At 44.9% G+C, this 20,804-nt stretch overlaps 2 protein-coding genes across 6 annotated transcripts; one reads left to right on the top strand and one right to left on the bottom strand.

Annotated features, from left to right (window-relative positions):
- Positions 1 to 7,403: 7,403 nt before the first annotated feature.
- Positions 7,404 to 17,601, bottom strand: LOC109739160 (protein NRT1/ PTR FAMILY 2.13-like). Of its 3 annotated transcripts, none has more exons than XM_045235102.2 (5): positions 17,442 to 17,601; positions 16,397 to 16,614; positions 15,413 to 15,993; positions 14,954 to 15,053; positions 7,404 to 7,955 (listed from the first exon to the last, which is right to left on the bottom strand). In XM_045235102.2, the coding sequence occupies exons 1-5, from the start codon at positions 17,557 to 17,559 to the stop codon at positions 7,803 to 7,805; spliced, it is 1,170 nt and encodes a 389-aa protein (XP_045091037.1). In that variant the 5' UTR covers positions 17,560 to 17,601; the 3' UTR covers positions 7,404 to 7,802. The 3 variants fall into 3 exon arrangements, with proteins under 3 accessions (XP_045091037.1, XP_020153837.1, XP_045091038.1); XM_045235103.2 differs by lacking the exon at positions 7,404 to 7,955 and adding an exon at positions 14,648 to 14,811 and having other exon boundaries at positions 17,442 to 17,599; XM_020298248.4 differs by lacking the exon at positions 7,404 to 7,955 and having other exon boundaries at positions 13,904 to 15,053; positions 17,442 to 17,598.
- On the top strand, positions 8,841 to 16,789 carry LOC109739159 (glycine-rich RNA-binding protein 4, mitochondrial). 3 transcript variants are annotated; one of them, XR_006672479.2, is made up of 6 exons: positions 8,841 to 9,108; positions 9,203 to 9,271; positions 9,363 to 11,865; positions 12,614 to 12,720; positions 12,819 to 12,902; positions 16,362 to 16,789. XR_006672479.2 is itself a non-coding variant. In XM_040404625.3 (5 exons), the coding sequence occupies exons 1-5, from the start codon at positions 8,946 to 8,948 to the stop codon at positions 16,377 to 16,379; spliced, it is 444 nt and encodes a 147-aa protein (XP_040260559.1). In that variant the 5' UTR covers positions 8,862 to 8,945; the 3' UTR covers positions 16,380 to 16,789. The 3 variants fall into 3 exon arrangements, 2 of the variants coding, with proteins under 2 accessions (XP_040260559.1, XP_020153836.1); XM_040404625.3 differs by lacking the exon at positions 9,363 to 11,865 and having other exon boundaries at positions 8,862 to 9,108; positions 16,359 to 16,789; XM_020298247.4 differs by lacking the exon at positions 9,363 to 11,865 and having other exon boundaries at positions 8,864 to 9,108.
- Positions 17,602 to 20,804: the final 3,203 nt, after the last annotated feature.

The raw sequence follows: 20,804 nt of genomic DNA, 5'->3' as shown, positions 1-20,804 counted from the left end.
GAGTCCGGAATTGTTCTGGGAGTACCGGGTCACGACCAACGTGACCGAAAGGTGTTTCGGAGCCCCCAGCAAGCATTGGGGGGCCTTATGGGCCAAGGGGAGGGGGCACACCAGCCCACTAAGGGGCTGTGCGCCCCTCCCAACCCCTCTCACATAACCTGGAGAGTTGGGGGCGCCTCCCCTAGGGCAGCCGCCCCTCCCGGCTTGGGGGGCAAGTTTCCTAGGGGTGGGGGCGCCCAAACCCATCTAGGGTTTCCCCTGTGGCCTCCACCCCTCCCCTAGGGAACCCTAGGGCGCCTCCTCCACCCCCCTTCCCCCTATATATAGTGAGGGAGAGAGAGGGCAGCCGCACCCCCTCCCCTGGCGCAGCCCTCTCCTCCTCCAACACCTCCTCCTCCTCCATAGTGCTTGGCGAAGCCCTGCCGGAGAACCACGAGCTGCACCACCACCACGCCGTCGTGCTGCCGGAGCTTTCCCTCAACTTCTCCTCTCCCCTTGCTGGATCAAGAAGGAGGAGACGTCCCCGGGCTGTACGTGTGTTGAACGCGGAGGCGCCGTCCGTTCGGCGCTTGGATCGGATCTTCCGCGATTTGAATCGCCGCGAGTACGACTCCATCAACCACGTTCTTGTAACGCTTCCGCTTAGCGATCTTCAAGGGTATGAAGATGCACTCCCTCTCTCTCGTTGCTAGCATCTCCTAGATTGATCTTGGTGACACGTAGGAAAATTTTGAATTATTGCTACGTTCCCCAACAGTATGTACCAGTAGCTATGTGTTTGATCTCTCTCTCTCTCGTGTTCTTGAGGTGGTACGATCTTGATGTATCGCGAGCTTTGCTATTATAGTTGGATCTTATGATGTTTCACCCCCTCCACTCTCTTGTAATGGATTGAGTTTTCCATTTGAAGTTATCTTATCGGATTGAGTCTTTAAGGATTTGAGAACACTTGATGTATGTCTTGCCGTGCTTATCTGTGGTGACAATGGATATCACGTGATCCACTTGATGTATGTTCTGGTGATCAACTTGCGGGTTCCGCCCATGAACCTATGCATAGGGGTTGGCACACGTTTTCGTCTTGACTCTCCGGTAGAAACTTTGGGGCACTCTTTGAAGTTCTTTGTGTTGGTTGAATAGATGAATCTGAGATTGTGTGATGCATATCGTATAATCATACCCACGGATACTTGAGGTGACATTGGAGTATCTAGGTGACATTAGGGTTTTGGTTGTTTTGTGTCTTAAGGTGTTATTCTAGTATAAACTCTATGATAGATTGATCAGAAAGAATAACTTTGAGGTGGTTTCGTACCCTACAATAATCTCTTCGTTTGTTCTCCACTATTAGTGACTTTGGAGTGACTCTTTGTTGCATGTTGAGGGATAGTTATATGATCCAATTATGTTATTATTGTTGAGAGAACTTGCACTAGTGAAAGTATGAACCCTAGGCCTTGTTTCCTATCATTGCAATACCGTTTGTGCTCACTTTTATCATTAGTTACCTTGCTATTTTTATATTTTCATATTACAAAAACCTATATCTACCATCCATATTGCACTTGTATCACCATCTCTTCGCCGAACTAGTGCACCTATACAATTTATCATTGTATTGGGTGTGTTGGGGACACAAGAGACTCTTTGTTATTTGGTTGCAGGGTTGTTTGAGAGAGACCATCTTCATCCTACACCTTCCACGGATTGATAAACCTTAGGTCATCCACTTGAGGGAAATTTGCTACTGTCCTACAAACATCTGCACTTGGAGGGCCAACAACGTCTACAAGAAGAAGGTTGAGTAGTAGACATCAGTTTTCGTGAGGATGAGCACGACACCTTGTGGTTTGAGGACCGAGTTTATGTACCCAATAATGCAAAGATCAGGAAGTTGATACTTCAGGAAGCTCATGACTCGCCATACTCGATACACCCGGGAAACACCAAGATGTATTTGGATTTGAAGGAGCATTTCTGGTGGACAGGAATGAGGAAGGATATTGCCGAGTATGTAGCCGTATGTGATGTATGTCAGAGAGTAAAGGCAGAACATCAGAAGCCAGCAGGACTACTGCAGCCTATGTCGATACCCGAATGGAAGTGGGATAAGCTTGGCATGGATTTTATCACCGGGTTACCCAGGACCCGATCGGGATATGATTCTATCTGGGTAGTAGTGGATCATTTGACCAAAGTGGCTCACTTTATCCCAGTGAAGACCACCTATACAAGTGCGAAGTTGGCCAAGATATATATGACCAGGATCGTATGTCTGCACGGAGTTCCGAGGACCATCGTATCAGATAGAGGAACACATTTTACTTCAAAGTTTATGCACTAGACTTTGGGTACCAGGCTAGAGTTTAGTACAGCTTTTCATCCGCAGACAGATGGACAGACCGAGAGAGTCAATCAGATTCTAGAGGACATGTTGAGAGATTGTGCGCTAGATTATTGATCTAGTTGGGATGACAATTTGCCTTACGCGGAGTTCTCATACAATAACAGCTACCAGGCCAGTTTGAAGATGGCACCTTTCGAAGCTTTGTATGGAAGGAGGTGCAGAACACCGTTGATGTGGGATGAAGTTGGAGACCGTCAGTTGTTTGGACCAAATTTGATTAAAGAGTCCGAAGAGAAGGTTAAGTTGATTCGCGATAGACTGAAGGTAGCTCAGTCCAGGCAGAAGAGTTATGCCGATACCAAGCGCAAGGAGGTAGTCTATGAAATCAGAGACAGGGCATATCTTCGTGTATCACCACTGCGAGGAGTTAAATGCTTTGGAGTTAAGGGAAAGTTAGCCCCGAGATTTGTAGGACCATACCGAGTTTTGGAACGTATGGGAGAAGTAGCCTACAAGTTGGAGTTACCGGAAGGACTGTCAGGAGTTCATGACGTGTTCCACATTTCCCAGTTGAAGAAGTGCCATGCTGAGATGGCCGATATTCCTCTGAGAGATACAGTGCCCCTAGAAGTAATTCAGTTGGATAGTGATCTGACCTACGAGGAGAAACCAGTCAAGATTCTCGAGTTTGCCAGCCGAGTTACACGCAGCAAAGTTATCAAGTTTTGCAAAGTTCAGTGGAGCCACCATACCGAGGATGAAGCCACCTGGGAACGAGAGGATGATCTACGGAAAGACCACCCACACCTATTTTCTAGCCAACCCGAATCTCGAGGACGAGATTCATCTTAAGGGGGTAGGTTTGTAACATCCCAAATTTTCAATTTGGAATGTTATACATAGGTCATCATATGCATCTCATATTTTATTTGCTTTTCGGTTGTGATCCTAAAAATTCTAAGCAACTCAAGGACCCACGGAGAGAGTTGGGGATTTCATGTATTTTTCATATTTGAATTTTCTCAACTATTGAAAAGAGGATCATTTTGGTTTTAATCATTTTTCTCTCCAAAATATTTCATATTAAAAAATATATGAGAGGAGATAATATGACTTCTCCAACACAAAAGAAATATTGGAGTAAAAATGTTAGAATCAAATAAATTATTTTATTTGGATTTTATTGCTATTTTATTTGAATTAGAAAAATATGCATTTTTTCAAAATTGCATTTTTAGGCCAAGAAGATGTTCACCTTGTTCTAAATATTTTATTTAGACGGTGAAAATTGTTTTTGGCATTTTTAGAATTTTTTATATTTCTTTAGGATTTTTATTTCGGCGGAATTATTTAAAAAAAATCTTCGGACCGACTAGGCCGAAGCCCAGCTGGCCCAGCGCCGCGTCGGCCCCGACCCGAGCCGGAGTCCGGCTCCCGCACGCCGTCGTCGCCACCTCGGACACCGCCGCCATCTTGCCCCCTCCCCAAGCCACCCCTCCCCCTCGCCCCCTTTAAAAGCCGCCGCCCCGCCCCACATCGCCATCCCGCCCACCGCCGCAGCGCCACGCGGCCCCGCGCCGCCCATCGCCGCGCCTTGCCTCGCCGTCCCGCGCAGCCCCGCCGCCTCGCCCCGCCGGAATCCCATCGCCACCGGTCTTTTTTCGGTTTTAGGTAAAAACCACCGGTTTTTCTTAAAAACCCTAGATTCGGTTTTTTTTCCGGTTCGGCTTTTCTCGGTTTAGTTCCGTTTGCATTCGTTTGTTCATTTTAACGAACGAATCCACCCGTTCATCTCTGTTAACGAACGTTCGCGTCGTAGTCTTTTTCTTTTTATTATATTTTTCCGGCCAGGGACCTATCCGCGATTTTTTTAACCGCAGATTAGCCCCTGATCTTCAAACCCTCGCAACTTTTTAACCGTTCGTTCAAATTCAATGAAACCAACGCCAAAATCTTCGTCTTGAGCCCCTCTTTCTGTTTAATCAACTTGAACATGATTTTAACAATTTAAAATTTGGTTTCAAGCAGATTTGAATTCGAAGTTCTTTTGACCGTTTCAGTTCCGTAGCTCCGATTCGATTGATTCTTTTTGCAGATCGAATCTCTTCAGTTGAACTTTCAGATTTGATCTTCTTATTTGAGTTTTACCCTTGCATCTATGCTGGAGTGCTTATGTATGCTATTGTTTGTTTGCGATAGAATTCCCGGAGTGCGAAGCGTGCTATACTACGAGTCTCTAGGGTTTGCGGATCGTCAGCAAGGCAAGTAACACATTGATCATACTCTTTTCATACCCAGTTTTTATGCATTAGTTATAATCCTCAAACACTGCATGATTAGGATGTGATTAACTTGTGGGTATTGGGAAGTAGATGATGAGGTAGAACCTATTACCTGTTTTATTATCAAACCCTTGGGAGTTACTTCTACGTTATGCTTATATTGCCATGCTATGCTCGTAGACGTGGATTGGGTTTGAGTGTATCCATGATAGATGTGAGATTGTTAATTAATGGTTAACTTAAGGTGGCTACTTAAATACACATCTGGGTGGATTGGTTGCGGGCACCTGGAGAATCCAGTGTTGTCCTAGGATATCCCGAAGTACCCGTGTGATCATCCTATGGTTCGCCACCCAGGCTCAAAGGGATCATAAGATTATTCATGCTAGAAACTTTCGTGTGCAGCCACAAGCTATTATGGGCTCTAGCATAGTTGAGTATGTTGCATGACCTCTTCAAGTGGTAGGCTAGCAGATGTAGGGGATGTAGGTTGGTACTGTCTACCCAGGGTTATAGTTAATGCTTCTAAAAGACTATGTCTCGGTCATCCGTTTCTCAAACACCATGTAGTGCATGAAATCTAACGGAGGAGATCGAGTCTTGTGGGGAAAAGTGCGCAAACCTCTGCAGAGTGTACAAACTAATCATGGTTAGCCGTGTCCCCGGTTATGGACATCTTGAGTATCTGGTACTTGAATTATTGATTTGATCTCATCACTCTAAATTAATTTGCTGGGATGTTAATTACTTTTAATTGGGATTGAGTTGGAGGAACCTTCTCAATGTTTCAACCACCATGATAGTTAAATAAAGTATATTCCTTTGTTGTAGGAAAAAATTGGCCTTTCGCAAAACATTTTAACCATAGAGCCTCCACCAGCCATATATGCATATAGTGATAGCATTTATCTGTTCATTTGCTCTATTGTGTTATATTGCCAGCATATTCCATGTGCTGACCCGTTTCCGGGCTGCAACATATCATGTTGCAGACTTTTCAGACGAAGAGTAAGGTGCGCTAGGTCGTTGTCGTGCACTCAGCTATGCCGTTGGAGTTGATGGACTCACTTTATCTTCCAAGCCTTTCGCTATTATTTTATTTAGATGGCCTTAAGCCATATTTATTGTAATAAGTTCTCTTTTGAGACATTCGATGTAATAAGTGTGTGATTGCACTCTGTTATAAATCTTTCGAGTACTGTGTGTGTCAGCATTACCGATCCAGGGATGACACTTATGCACAGAGATTTGACCGCCTGAGGTCAGATCGCTACATGCCGCCGCTCGTTCTGTCGGCACTCCTCCCGGCTCTCATCGCTCAGCCGCTGGTGTTCCTCCTGTCTCTTTTTACATCTTCATTTGCATTGTCTATTGGAGTTGCTCTTTTACATCTCCAATGTACATCATCTGTTGGAGTTGCCTCTTTTTTTGGAGATGTAAAATGCATCTTTTGGAGATGTAAATCCTGTTTTACATCTCCAAATTCACATCATCTATTGGAGATGCTCTAAAGATAGCTTTCAGGTGAGTCGTGAGACATGTCACGAAACATGGTTGAACAAGATGGGATTTACCCCTCCGATACAAAGAGATATTCTCTGGGCCCTCTCGAGTGATCAGATTTAGAAGCATGGTCGACTTGGGTTAAGAGTTAACCCATTTAGAAAATCCGTATCATGGTTTCGTGAAGAGAGGTTGAAATACCATAAGGGTGACAAGTACTCACTTTGAGCTCGACAACATATATCATGAGGCAAAATAAATGTTGCGCGTGACACATTGTCGAGGTTCATCAAATGAATTTATGCATGCATGGGAGTTGCCAAATTCCTCTAGGAGGCGCTACCACCTATCGACTCGGGTCGTGTCCATGTGTACACAAACCTATAGGGTCACACACTTAAGGGGCAGCAGCCCATCCAGATTGGATCCAAGTGGAAAATGAGTGTGGACTCCTAGTAGGTCTCAAGTGTTGAGCCCACCTTGGAGGTCTATATAAAGGGGAATGGGTGCACCTTTTAGCGTTGATCATTTTCCTCCCACCACAGTCGTCGCCATCACTCCCCACGCCCATATGTCGCGCGACCGGACTTAGCAGCCCGCCGCCCGATGCTACTCCCCATACATGTGGATACCATGGAGGCATCACATCTGCAGTGTTTGGATGAACTGTTCGAGGGATCCGCAGGGAACCGTTTGCGGGAGATCGACTCTGCGAGGAGGAGGCGACTCTGATTGGTTACACACAGCACCAACTCTACTCCCTTTATAGTGACTGCGCATCTAGCGGTATAATCTGTACCTGTGACCTATCTCCAGCAGTATGTTCTTGGTTGTGTGGTACAGAATTTTATTTGGTGCTAGAGTAACGTACAACGTACCCCCACATATACATGGCATTATTGCGTATAGGTACCATGTTCAAATATCCATAAACCTTATCCAACTGTATCTATAGTTAATACTCCACCTCAAGATCGCTATATAGGGTGCATCTGAGAGTATTAAGTAAAACCGAGTATTGCAATAAGTATGATGTCGCGATGGAGATAGTATATTATCTTCACCCCGCGTTCGAAGGACAACTACGCAACTAACTTTTTATCCTTATTGGTAGCCGCACGATGCAAGCCTTTTTCACTTTACATTATTGCGGTAGATTATTTGCAAGGTTAAACCCAGCTAACATATATAACTCTTTTTTGAAGATCATTCATATGAACATGACCAATGCAAAACTAATAGATTGAAGAGCATATGTTTCTATAAATTATGCAGCAAAGAACTCAAAAGAATCCAAACATAATCATATATAGATCTGATCATAAAGCCACCTCATCAAACACACCAATAAAGATTACATCAGATGGAACACAATCATGTAGGGCAGCTCATGTGATCATTGGATTGCAGAACATGGAAGAGATTGCCGTCTAGCTATTGTTATGGATCCATAGGCCAAAGGGACTACTCACAGATGATCATGGTCGCAGCATGGGGATGTAGATGTCCACCTGGTTGAACCCCCATTTCGTTAGAGTATAGAAAATTGCCTCCAGACTGAATCGCGGTGAAACAGAGGTGTGCAACAGTGAAAAAATTCCTTGATAATTATTTTCAGGGTTTGGGGAGTATATAAAGGCAGCAGAAAAAAGAGGCAGTGGAGAGGCCTCCTATGGGGCCCACTCGGTCACCCCCGGGCACATGGCCTGGTTGTGTGGGGCCCACAGGGGCCCCCCTAGCTGGCTTCGATGCTCCATGGAAGCTTCATAATGTGATTTTTTTGCATCCCCCCTCCCTTTTTTAGCCCCGTAAAATGGATTTTGCTGAAAGTCCAAAAAACAAGCAAAAACATTAACTAACACTGGACACTAGTTAATAGCAATAATAATAATAATAATAATAATAAATTGGTGACAAAACTATACAAAATTGATATAATAACAATAGACAACAATTAAAAATTCTAGATACGTTTATGACGTATTAGGGTGAACCTACTATGAGTTAAGGTTGCCTATCAACTAGTCTGACCTCGCCTTATAAAGGGGACGAGGCCTAGGGCTACAAAGAGACCTAGTCGACTATGGCGGTTGAGGAGCCCTCCTCGAAATTGAAGGTATGCAAATTATACTCCATCTCCTTTGAAATATAAGGCGCATATGTCTCTAAGATTTGCTTTTGATGAACGATCAGTCTATGGTTTTCCTAGATAAGTTTGATACCACCGAAAAATACTTCTTAATACAAATCCAATTTGTATACTTTTTTCATTATGTATCATGTAGTCCACTTATTATTGAATAAATTCTGGATCAAAGATAAAGTTTGGAAAGCATATGCACCTTATGCTTCTGGACAAACGGTGTATATATGAACATAAGACCATGCTGGTAATGGTTGATGTTAACATAAGTACATGTTTTATAAAAGTGTTTGAGATTTAATTTTCAGGCAACCTATGAACAAATAATACACAAATTTTGAAACCAAACCTCCTATTCGCGGCGAGCAAAAAATACGCTTATCATACATTTTTGTGACAAAATTAAAACCACTAAAATCACATCTAGAGAGAACCCATGAAAATTAAAATCAGAAAAGAGCATTAGTAAGCACTATGACATCATGATGGTGGTGCTAAAACCTGTTCTTAAACCCAACTGGTCAAGGCAAAAAAAAAAAAAAAAAAAAACCACCCAACTCGGCAACTCAAGTCCCCCCGATATACCCCTGCAGCCTTGCTTGTGGAATTCTACCCCGCGCTCGTCTCTGTTCTGTTGGCCAGCCGTCAGCCCGTCACCGGCCCCGCCGGCATGGCGCTCCCGGAACTGCTCTCGCGCCTGCGCCTCGCACCTCTCCACCATCACCTGCGCCGCTCTCTCTCCGCCGTCGCCCCTCCGCCCCACGAGCCGCCCCCTCCCCATCCCGCCCCACCGCCACAGCCGGCCTCCAACAAGCACAAGCTCTTCGTCGCCGGTACCACTCCACCCTCCTGCCCCCGTTTACTTCTTCCCCAATCATTCCCTGGCTCTCACCTCAGTTTGCCTCGTTTGCTTGCGAGCATGGGCAGGGCTCTCGTGGTCCGCGGACGAGCGGTCGCTGACGGACGCCTTCTCCTCCTTCGGCACCGTCACCGAAGGTAAAGACCAATCCACATGCAAACCAAAGCCATTTCTCATTTGGTCGGTAGCAATATAACCTCTCGCGTGCTGGGTGCTGGGCGGGTTCAGATGGTGCGCGTGGTAGGTGCTCGACGAAACGGCTCCCAGGTCCTGGACGACCTGGTTCCGCCCAGCCTCGCGAACTGTTCGACAGAATGCCTGTTAGGGACGTGGTTGCCTTCTCGGCGGCAATCTACCGGAATGCGAGGGCCGGGTCGTTCGATGAGGCCGTTGGGCTGTTTGTCGGCATGGTGAGGGCAGGAGTGTGCCCAAACTCGTTCACCTTGGTCAGTGCATCGCTCGCTGCGGCCGGGCTGGGTGACGCCGTGCTCACCGAGTGCATCCATGGGTGGGTTGTCAAGCTTCGGTTGGACTCCAATCCTTTTGTCCGAACCGCGTTGCTTGATTCATATGCGAAATGCGGCTGCCCCATCAAGGCACGTGCTTTGTTTGGTGAAATGAGGGATCCAGGTATAGTTACCTGGAATGCGATGATCTCCGGGTTAGTGCACAATGATTTGTTCGAGGAGGCAGTGCTGGTGTTTAAAAGGTTGCTTCATTCGTTGGGGCCAATTGATAATGTTGTGACTATGATAAGCACTGCTCAAGCTTGTGCTGGTTGTGGTGATGTTGGACTGTGTGGGACTGCACATGCTTACGCAGTTAAGATGGGGCTTGATTTGGATGTATCAGTGACAAACTCGATACTGGGCATGTACTTGAGTTTTGTTAGCCTTGAGATTGGAAGAGAGATTTTCAGGAAGGTTCCTGTCAACAATGTTGTTAGTTGGACGATGATGATGGGTTTCCTTCTTGAAAAAGGGCATGCTGGTGAGGTTATATGTATGTTTGTCAAGATGAGGTCAAATGGTATAGTCCCTGACATGGTATCAATGGTTGGTTTGGTGCAAGCTTGTGCACTTATGGGTGATGGAAGCAGAGGAAAGTTGGTTCATAACCAGATTGTGATCCGTGGGTTTAGTAGAGAGCTTCCTGTAGTGAATTCATTAATCACAATGTATTCCAAATGTAAGGATTTAAGCTCTGCAAGGAAGTTGTTTGATGGAAGAAGGGATAAGAGCTTGGTCTCATGGACTGCAATGGTGGCGGCGTGTGTAGAAAATGGAGATGTGCTAGAAGGATTGGATCTCTTTGCTAAGATGAGGCATGGAGGCTTGTTTGCGATTGATTATGTAACGTTAGTCACCTTATTGCTCGCCTGTTATGTGATTGCTAAGTTTGATCTGTGTGTTCAGCTTCATGGGTATAGCTACAAGTCAGGTTTGTCTTTGTACAGACCTGTTCTTAACACCCTTATGGCAGTTTATGGTAAGTGTGGATATGTGGCTCTAGCCCAAAAATTGTTTGATGAGATGATTTGTCGAGACACTGTCTCGTGGAATACTATGATATTATCCTTTGGTATAAATGGCCAAGGAGAGGAAGCAATAACACTTTTTAATGAGATGGAGAAATCTAGCGAGGGCCGAGACAGTGTAACATACTTGAACACATTGCTAGCATGCAGCCATTCTGGCCTGGTGGATGATGGGTTGATCATCTTTAGAAGAATGATAAACGATAAGGGCATAAATCCATGTCAGGAGCACATTGGATGCATAGTGGATATGTTAGCAAGAGCTGGCCGCTTGGACGAAGCAGCAGGAGTGGCTAGCTTGACTGACAATAAATTGGGACTAAATGCTTGGAAAGCCCTTATGGGAGGGGGTCATTTGCACAGTGACATGAAGTTCACTAATGTTGCTGCGGAGAAGGTGCTTACAGTGGAATCATTTGATTATGGACACGTGTTGTTACTTTCTAACACTTATGCATCACTTGGGAAATTCAGTGCTGCTGAATCTGTCAGATCCTGTTATACAAAACAGATCGCAAAGAAAACTCTGGGGCTTAGTTCAATTTAGGCCATGCCATCCATGATCCATCACAAGGTAGCTGAAGAGTACTTCCCTGGGAAGGGCAAGGATATATCACACAAGGACCACCAGTCTCAAGCTATTGGAATCTATTTTGGGCATTAATGTTTGAATTTTACTTTGTCAAATGGTTAGTCTACTGTGAAGTGTGAACAATGGATGAGCATCAGCATTAGGTTTCAAAAGGCTCAGGTGCAATAGTGGATTGCCTCGGACCCTTGGCCATTGGGTCTTAAGTCTTGTGATTAACAGTCGGCTCAGCCTTTTGACACATGAATGTGGAGTTCGTCAGACGGTATTCTGACCACTTAGAAGAGTTGTTAAGCACACCTCAAATTTTCATTACTTTCTTTTGTTTATGGACATTTTCCTTTACATATGGGTTGGAATATATCTGGTTAGAACTTGGAGTCCCAATCTTACTAACCTCTAGTTGGCTTGATTGGCATCTGTATCAATCACTCTGGAGCTGGTCCTGAAAACACGTGTGCTGATTGCAACAACTCCAAAGAAAAGGAGAGTGAATAGCAGCAACATCAACAAGACAACAATGTACATTCACAGTAATATATATGTTGGTAGAGGAAGCTGCAACTACCAGCTGTGTGCTGTGCGTAGTATCTAATTACTTTTGAGTAAGATGGTTGGCTGCACTTCATTATGTAATTCATGAACAAACAATTAGCTCCTAGACAATTCAAAAATACATAAGTTGGATTTGCTTGAAATATTTGATAATTCATATTTTTATATCTGCATCCATTGATCAGGTTAACTGGATCCAAGTATTTCTGCTACTACTTGCAATTTCTTTTGGCAGTCCCTATGTATCAGCTGATTTTGAGTTATTACTTCTGAATTGGGTGTTCATGAATCTAGTTGCGCCCTTTCTTCCTAAAAGGCGATATAATTCATGCATATTGCTCTTGCAGTACCGACAGATCCTATACTTCTGATGTGTTGATACTAAGACTCTAAGAGGTAGCCATATACTTTATTAGTTTTATGTCATAGATAGCTAGTCTGCAGTGGCCCCCCACAAGTGTACATTACTCTGTACCTGCATGTAGTCTGGTTCATGCGCATGGGTTTCTGTCAGTGTCCATCATTTCTATTTTGAGCAAGTTTGTCCGTGGCATGTGGTTATTGATTGACCTAACACAGGGGCATACTCTGAGTGATAACATGTCAATGTGCATATACTGTGGAACTAGCTGACTGAGTTATATCATTGTTTGCCTGGTATTAGATTTTGTGGCCATAATGGAACTTCAGTATCATTTGTTCTATTCATCCCAGAAAATTAATACTTAATGCTGTTTTTACATGTGTTAAACTTATCTTAATACAGTGAAGTTATATGGATACTATTTTGTGTTGCAGTGAGAATAATGTATGACAAAAACTCTGGAAGGTCAAGAGGCTTTGGTTTTGTCCAGTTCTCAAATAATTATGAGGCTAAGTGTGCCAAGGACGCTATGGATGGAAAGGTTCTTTATGAAGAGAGTTGCCTTACAAACTGCTATTGCTAGATATTCAATTCATAGAAGGATCAAACAAATGACCTGGATTTTTTTTAATTCTACAGGTAATGCTGGGGCGGGCATTACGAATAAGTTTTGCTCTTGACAAAGTTCGTGGTGGTCCAGTTATTGTTCCACGACTTCCCACGGTGGGTAAATTTTTGTCATATCCGTTCCCTAAAATATGATCTTTTTTGGCTACTGTAAACTCATATACAGAAACATTGCTGGGATTTGATTTCTATACTCGTTTGAATATGCTATTGTGCATATCCTTAACATTCTATCCAAATTCAGATAAAACAAATCTAAGGTTTTTTTTTTGAAACAGTTGTTTGAGACAGTTTCATTGAAGGATGACCCTATGTCCGTACTGTTTGAACTTCACCTTTTTTTTTTTGCGGGGATGTTTGAACTTCACCTGAAAGTATAACGAAAAGGTTATTTAACTTGTTAGTTTCTTCACATGTTGAACACCTATTAGTGGAGGCACAGTCCACAAGGGCGTGATTGGTTTAATCTACTCCCTCCGTTCCAAATTACTCGTCGTGGTTTTAGTTCAAATTTGAACTAAAAGCACGACGAGTAATTTGGAACGGAGGGAGTAACTGCTTAGTTGCCATTAGTTTTGGGAGCCCTAGTCCAATCCTCAAATGATCCGTAAATAATCTAAACATTATTTGAATGCATTTAAAAATAAATAAATATTATATGCACGAAGGAACTCCGCCTATGTCTTCTAGGCATAGCCGGTCCCAAGCCCGGGTAAAGGAGGAGGGTTGTGATAGGCTTGGCGAGCCAACGTAAAAACTAGCCAGTCCCATAGGTATGAAACCCATTTGAGCGAGAGTAGTACTAGGATGGGTGACCTCCTGGGAAGTCCTCGTGAAATGGTTTCATATCTAAGGGTTGTGATAGGCTTGGCGAGCCAACGTAAAAACTAGCCAGTCTTTTGGGTATGAAACCCATTTGGGCGAGAGTAGTACTAGGATGGGTGACCTCCTGGGAAGTCCTCGCGAAAGGGTTTCATATCTAGCCTACCCCAACTTGTTTGGGATAAAAGGCTTCGTAAGTAAGTATTATATGCACGAAAGGCTGTACTAGCAAGTACGGCCTGTGTGTACTTGCTGCAGACACACTACTGACTTAATTAAGTTCCACAAAAATATCGCTGGCGTCATTATGTTCCAGAAACTCACACTTCATCAAATTGGAATACAATAGACCTTTTAGCTCTTCATTGATGCTCTTTGGATAACAGTCATACATCCTGGCTAAACTACGCTACATTAGTTCTTCATCACATTAAGAAGATAATAAAGTCCTGTGCCATATTGCGAAAGGAAAGTCTGTTGACAAATTTCCAAGTATATACTCTCTGCAGGACAAATTTCCCTCACAATACTTATTTTTTAGGTGCAGTATTGGCGTCGGCCTCTGCTTCTGCCTCTTCCTTGGTGTGTACTTTGATGGACTCTTCAGCATGGAGTGACATGGATTTATATTGATAGTAGTGTGAGCATATAAGGAAGTAGAAAAGGTTCAGTACTCCTATGAGGGCAATGAAATAGAAGTAATAATCAAGCTTGCCAAGATTAATGTCATCTGTCAACCAGCTTGTGTGGCCATCTCTGGTAGTCACTTTCCTTGTAATGTTTGCCAGAGCAGTACTCAAGTAGTTTGCTCCAGCTAACGTAACGAAAAAGAGGGATCCTGCTAGGGTTAGCATCTGCTCTGGAAACTGCTTATTATAGAATTCTATTTGTCCAACTGCATTGAAGGCCTCAGCAATACCCATTAAGATTAATTGGGGGGCAAGCCACATGACTGACATAGGTGATTTTCCTCCATTAGACAATGCTGAGTTTCTCCTTTTGTGTTCAACAAGCCCTGCTACCACCATTGAAATGGGAGAAATCACCAATCCTATACCCTGTCTCTGAAGAAGTGTAATTCCACTTTCCACTCCGGTGAATCTTCTAGCTATAGGTACCAATATTCGGCCATAAATCGGCAGGAATGCAGTTAGGGCGATTAAGGATATGGATATAACAGAGCCTGCAGGGATTTCAAAATGTGTTCCAAGGTGACAGTCCATTGTTAATGTTTGCAAGATTATATATGTGAATTGTTGAGCCAACGCGACGAAGCATATGATGCCAGATATACAGATAGGCACAATTCTTAACAAACATTTAACCTCTTCTATCTGCTGGATACTGCAAAGCTCCCATGAGTTTCTTGCAGAACCGTCATCATTTATATCACCATCCCTTACAATCGCACCTTTGTTCAGACACCTGAGTACAAATGACAATAAAAGGTGGATATACATTAGCATCTAGCACATAATTGTTTGAAATGATTAGTATCTTTGTTTGATCTGGCTAGCATGTTCTTTATCTTTTTATTTCACTTTGTCGAGGAGTGCAGGTTGTTTTGCTCACTTTACTTGCAGAAAAATGGACATTTACCAACACATGAATTTCTGCATGTTTTAGCAAGTTACATGGATGTTAAGCCTATAGAACACTTTTGCAAGCTAATTGGAATAGTTTTCTTGGAAAAAAACATGATACTTTTGGGAATGGGACGCTATCAAATCGTATTTCTTGTCTGTGTTGTGACACTTCCATCGTGGCTAGTTTTTTTATTTTACCTGAACTGGGAAGTAAGTGGCAATCTGAAAATACGGTGGCCACCTATCGGAGGACTGAAGAGCAGCAACTCTTGTTGATTTATATTGTCAGGATGCGGAAGCTTGAGTCTTCTCTTTTTAAATGATGCCACTAAAACTTGGGCAATTCCAGTGAAGATGCTTCCTTCTGGTGGCACATGGACATAAAGTCTAGTGCCCATGAATAAAATGATGATTGACATAAGCATGAAGAATGTGGGAATGCCAAATCCTATTGGCCAGCTGATGCTATTCTGGATGTAGATGAGAATAGTCATGGAGAACACCAGGGCAGCAGTAGTTGTGCCATAATACCAGTTATAATAGCTATTCAGGCCCTTTCGGCTTTTTTCATCAGTCATATCGAATTGGTCTACTCCAAAGGGCAAGCTGCATGGTCGGATTGCTCCACCGCCGATGGTTAGAAACGCTAGAGATATGTATAGCACGCTCAGCTGGAGTGTTGATGGACTGTCGCAGTGCCCACCTAATTGGGCTGTCTGACTGCAGCCTGGTGGTTTGAGAGCTGGAACTGATGCAGACAAAGTCAATCCCAGCATCCCCTGTTTTCATAGCAAATAAATACGCATATTAGACTGTGAGCAATGCAAAATCTATTAGTTGCTGACATCTGCGAACATATTGTAGGAAATTCAGCATAGTTCACATTTTTCTAGTTCGTGACAGTAATTCCTTAGAACAGCTAACCCGGTAAATAAATGTCATTTGCCGAGACATCAAGTTTTGTTGCGGTAATAAGCAGATAAAATGTTCGCCATTGCCCGTGGTTCGTTGCACATGCTATTTCTCATATTAATCAATCAATAATGCTGTTTTTTTTAAAAGCATAATGCTGTCTATTTCATTCGTTCGTTAGACTTATTTTGTCAATGACAACTTATCTCACATTTCCTTTTGTCAATACAAGCAGGCGAAACAAGACGAATAAAAGAGCCACGGACATACCAGGAGGCTAAAGAAGGATCCGTAGGCCAGGGTTCTGAACCTTCCCAAGTAGGCGTCGGAGATGAAGGCGCCTAGTAACGGCGCAAAGTTGAGCGTACCGTAGAAAATGTTGGTGATGTTTGCTGCCGCGAGCCGCCCAATGTTGTAGCGCTTGACAAGATAGACCGTGAGATTTGCTGCCACGCCAACTGACCCCACCTTCTCAAACGTCTCGGTTGCTGCGTAGAATGGAAGTGTCAGTCACATCTCTTACCTAGTATGGTGACTAAATAGTTTGTGCGGTGTTCTGGAAATTACAAAATGACTCTGCTTTATTACAGTAGAAGTTCACAATTCTGTCGTTGTGGTCCATAACATTGTGCGAATAAAAAAGATCCTAACATATAAATCAAACTAACTAGCTAATCAGAAGACCATGATACACTTCTGTCTACTGCATTGAATGTGTGATAATTGTGGTAGCAAAGCCTCACAATCTTTAAGCTCATAAATGTTTAAGATTTGCCAATCTATCCCTAAATGCCATTCATCTTTTTTGTGTGCCATGGAAACATATGACCGACCATTCAACGCGGCACGAGCAGATCTAATCCTTGATCTTCCCTATATCAATCAAACTGTTACTAGAACTAATTGTTCAACTCATTTTTTCCTTTGCGGGGAAAGCCAGAATTAGTTGCTCGTAGTTTTTTGTTTTTGTTTTTGGAAATTGTTCAAGGCCACCATGATGAGCTTGCTAGCTCGGCCGGCCGGCAAGCCTGCACTGTACGACCGGCCGAGGTAGCTACGGATGCGCGCCTGGACTGTACGACGGCAGGCCGAGGTAGAGGCTGGCCACTGGCCAGCCTTTGATGCACTCCTCTTGTAATTTTGTCCCAGTAACAAAACAAAAACACTCACGCGCACAAAAGCAAAGCAAGAGCACAGATCGGAAAGAAGATGAAACCAAAGCAGAGTGAGAGACGGAGAGATGGGCACGGGAATGGACGAAATCTATCCCGTAGAAGTGTAGAACCGAGCTTGTGAAGCGTTCAAGCGTACGTACCTATGATGAAGGGCATGCACCTCCACCCCAGCGGCTGCCTCCTCCTGCCGCCCCTCCTGCCGCCGGCGCCCCCCTCCAGCAGCGCCCCGCCTGCCCCCATCTCCACCTCCGCAGCCATGTCTCTGTCTCAAGCCTCAACTCTCAAGCGGAAAACGGCCCGCGGGACACAGGGGCAAGCGACGTTGTATCTCAGAATTTAAGGAGGGCTGCCTGCGCCTACGTAATCTCGCCAGAAAGCAAGCACAGAGCGCTTCGGCTTTTTAGGCGGTGCCAATCTCAGTCATTCATTCATTTCGGTGCCGTCGCTGGCGTCGCTAGGATCAGGATGGATGGCTGGATGCGTGCATGGATATGCAGCATACGTCAAAAATAAATAAATAAAAATATATCCTCATGCGGCGCGCATGAGTAGGTGGGGTGCGGGACGGGAGGGGGAGGCCACCACGCATCCTCGTAGTAACGTGTCGCCTCGCGATCGAAACCGCACCATGGAGTATCTCGCTTTCAATTGCGTGGAGTGATTTCAGTGTCAGTGTGTGTGTGTGGGCTGGTAACCGTCGGCTTCCTCCCTCCCTCGGCGGCACTTGATGGCAGCGGGTACGGGACCGACCGACGCTCGGTGGGGTTCTTGTTTTCTTCTACTTCTTCTTCGTCGTTGGACCGCGTCAACGGCGACGTGCGTGCTGCATGAGCGGGGTACAGCTGGCAGTTACGTATGGCCACGGCCCATGCTCTCTCCGGCCTTTGGGCGTTTGTGATCGATCGAGCCGAAAGAAATGTTGGACGTCAGGTACCTCATCCTGGGGATGCACATGCATCACAGTGCCTCGGTCTATCATATGACTGGCTCGACGACCCGTCTTTTCCTTCCCGAGCTATCAAGGGTTCTTGTCGTGGCTCATGTGGACCTGTGTCCTGTGGCCGGGTTGTTTTCGATCTTAGGGGGCATCAGATCCGGTTTCCTGCTCCATCCCATGCGCGCGTCCATGGATAATCGGATATGCAGGGTTTCTATTTTGAAATCAAGCAATGTGACCGCTCACACCGGCCCGGCTGTGTGGCGACATGTCTTATCTTGAGGCTATTGTTGTAGGTCTCCAGTAGCCAGCAATTCGAAGGATAGTAGTAGTCCATATCATGTTTTAAGGGTGCTTTATATTAATTTTTATGTGGGGAATAATCTCTAGCACTAATTTAAAAGGAATAGTTGTAACCATTTTTATCTTTCTGAGCGTAGTAGAATCAGTAGCGCATCCAGCTCATTGAGTCTGGGTGGGCCAATAGTGGAACTGTAAAGAATTTGCTTTTACAAATATTTTTTAACTCTTTTTTTGCTATGATATAAAGCAATTGGAAAAATCCTAGTGTTGAAATATGCCCTATAGGCAATAATAAAATGGTTATTATTATATTTCCTCGTTCATGATAATTGTCTATTGTTCATGTTATAATTGTATTAACCGGAAACCGTAGTACATGTGTGAATACATAGAGATCAATATAAGGTTGTGGTTTCCCGACCATGGACATTGGATGTCGTTGATAACGGGGTCACATCATTAGGAGAATGATGAGATGGACAAGACCCAATCCTAAGCATAGCACAAGATCGTGTAGTTCGTTTGCTAGAGCTTTTCTAATGTCAAGTATCATTTCCTTAGACCATGAGATTGTGCAACTCCCGGATACCGTAGGAGTGCTTTGGGTGTATCAAACGTCACAACGTAACTGGGTGACTATAAAGGTGCACTACAGGTATCTCCGAAAGTGTCTGTTGGGTTGGCACAACTCGAGACTGGGATTTGTCACTCCGTATGACGGAGAGGTATCTCTGGGCCCACTCAGTAATGCATCATCATAATGAGCTCAATGTGACTAAGGAGTTAGCCACGGGATCTTGCGTTATGGAACGAGTAAAGAGACTTTCCGGTAACGAGATTGAACAAGGTATGGGAATACCGATGATAGAATCTCGGGCAAGTAACATACCGATAGACAAAGGGAATTGTATACGGGATTGATTGAATCCCCGACATCGTGGTTCATCCGATGAGATCATCGTGGAACATGTGGGAGCCAATATGGGTATCCAGATCCCGCTATTGGTTATTGGCCGGAGAGGTGTCTCGATCATGTCTGCATGGTTCCCAAACCCGTAGGGTCTACACACTTAAGGTTCGGTGACGCTAGAGTTGTAATGGGAATAGTATGTGGTTACCGAAGGTTGTTCGGAGTCCCGGATGAGATCGTGGATATCACGAGGAGTTCCGGAATGGTCCGAAGGTGAAGATCGATATATTGGACGAAGGGTATTGGAGTCCTGAATTGTTCCGGGGGTACCGGGTGACGACCAGCGTGTTCGAAAGGGGTTTCGGAGGCCCCGACAAGCGTTGGGGGGCCTTATGGGCCAAGGGGAAGGGGCACATCAGCCCACTAAGGGGCTGTGCACCCCTCCCACCCCATCACGTAACCTGGAGAGGTGGGGGCGCCTCCCCTAGGGCAGCCACCCCTCCCGGCTTGGGGGGCAAGTTTCCTAGGGGTGGGGGCGCCCAAACCCATCTAGGGTTTTCCCTGTGGCCGCCGCCCCTCCCCTAGGGAAACCCTAGGGCGCCTCCTCCTCCCCCTTCCCCCTATATATAGTGAGGGAGAGAGAGGGCAGCCGCACCCCTTCCCTGGCGCAGCCCTTTCCCCTCTCCAACACGTCCTCCTCCTCCGTAGTGCTTGGCGAAGCCCTGCAGGAGAACCGCAAGCTCCACCACCACGCCGTCGTGCTGCCGGAGCTCTCCCTCAACTTCTCCTCTCCCCTTGTTGGATCAAGAAGGAGGAGACGTCCCCGGGCTGTACGTGGGTTGAATGCGGAGGCGCCGTCCGTTCGGCGCTTGGATCGGATCTTCCGCGATTTGATTCGCAGCGAGTACGACTCCATCAACCGCGTTCTTGTTACGCTTCCGCTTAGCGATCTTCAAGGGTATGAAGATGCACTCCCTCTCTCTCGTTGCTAGCATCTCCTAGATTGATCTTGGTGACACGTAGAAATTTTTTGAATTATTACTACGTTCCCGAACAGTGGTATCAGAGCCAGGTTTATGCGTAGATTCTATGCACGAGTAGAACACAAAGTAGTTGTGGGCGATGATTTGGTCAATTTGCTTGCTGTTACTAGTCTTATCTTGATTCAGCGGCATTGTGGGATGAAGAGGCCCAGACCGACCTTACACGTACACTTACGTGAGACTGGTTCCACCTACTGACATGCACTTGATGCATAAGGTGGCTAGCGGGTGTCTGTCTCTCCCACTTTAGTCGGATCGGATTCGATGAAGAGGGTCCTTATGAAGGGTAAATAGCAATTGGCATATCACC

This window comes from Aegilops tauschii, chromosome 3, assembly GCF_002575655.3.
Source record: "Aegilops tauschii subsp. strangulata cultivar AL8/78 chromosome 3, Aet v6.0, whole genome shotgun sequence".
Lineage (NCBI taxonomy): Eukaryota > Viridiplantae > Streptophyta > Magnoliopsida > Poales > Poaceae > Aegilops > Aegilops tauschii.
This window is presented reverse-complemented; position numbering and strand designations above follow the sequence as displayed.

What these genes read in the sequence shown, in the direction of transcription:
- LOC109739159 (XM_040404625.3), top strand. Translation starts at nt 8,946, where the DNA reads ATGGCGCTCCCGGAACTGCTCTCGCGCCTGCGCCTCGCACCTCTCCAC. An exon ending in CTTCGGCACCGTCACCGAAG is followed by an intron (nt 9,272 to 12,613) that starts GTAAAGACCAAT and finishes TTTGTGTTGCAG; the next exon opens with TGAGAATAATGTATGACAAA. An exon ending in TTGTTCCACGACTTCCCACG is followed by an intron (nt 12,903 to 16,358) that starts GTGGGTAAATTT and finishes TGTCAATACAAG; the next exon opens with CAGGCGAAACAAGACGAATA.
- LOC109739160 (XM_020298248.4), bottom strand. Translation starts at nt 17,559, where the DNA reads ATGGCTGCGGAGGTGGAGATGGGGGCAGGCGGGGCGCTGCTGGAGGGG. An exon ending in GTGCATGCCCTTCATCATAG is followed by an intron (nt 16,615 to 17,441) that starts GTACGTACGCTT and finishes CATTCTACGCAG; the next exon opens with CAACCGAGACGTTTGAGAAG. An exon ending in CCACTTACTTCCCAGTTCAG is followed by an intron (nt 15,054 to 15,412) that starts GTAAAATAAAAA and finishes ATTTGTACTCAG; the next exon opens with GTGTCTGAACAAAGGTGCGA.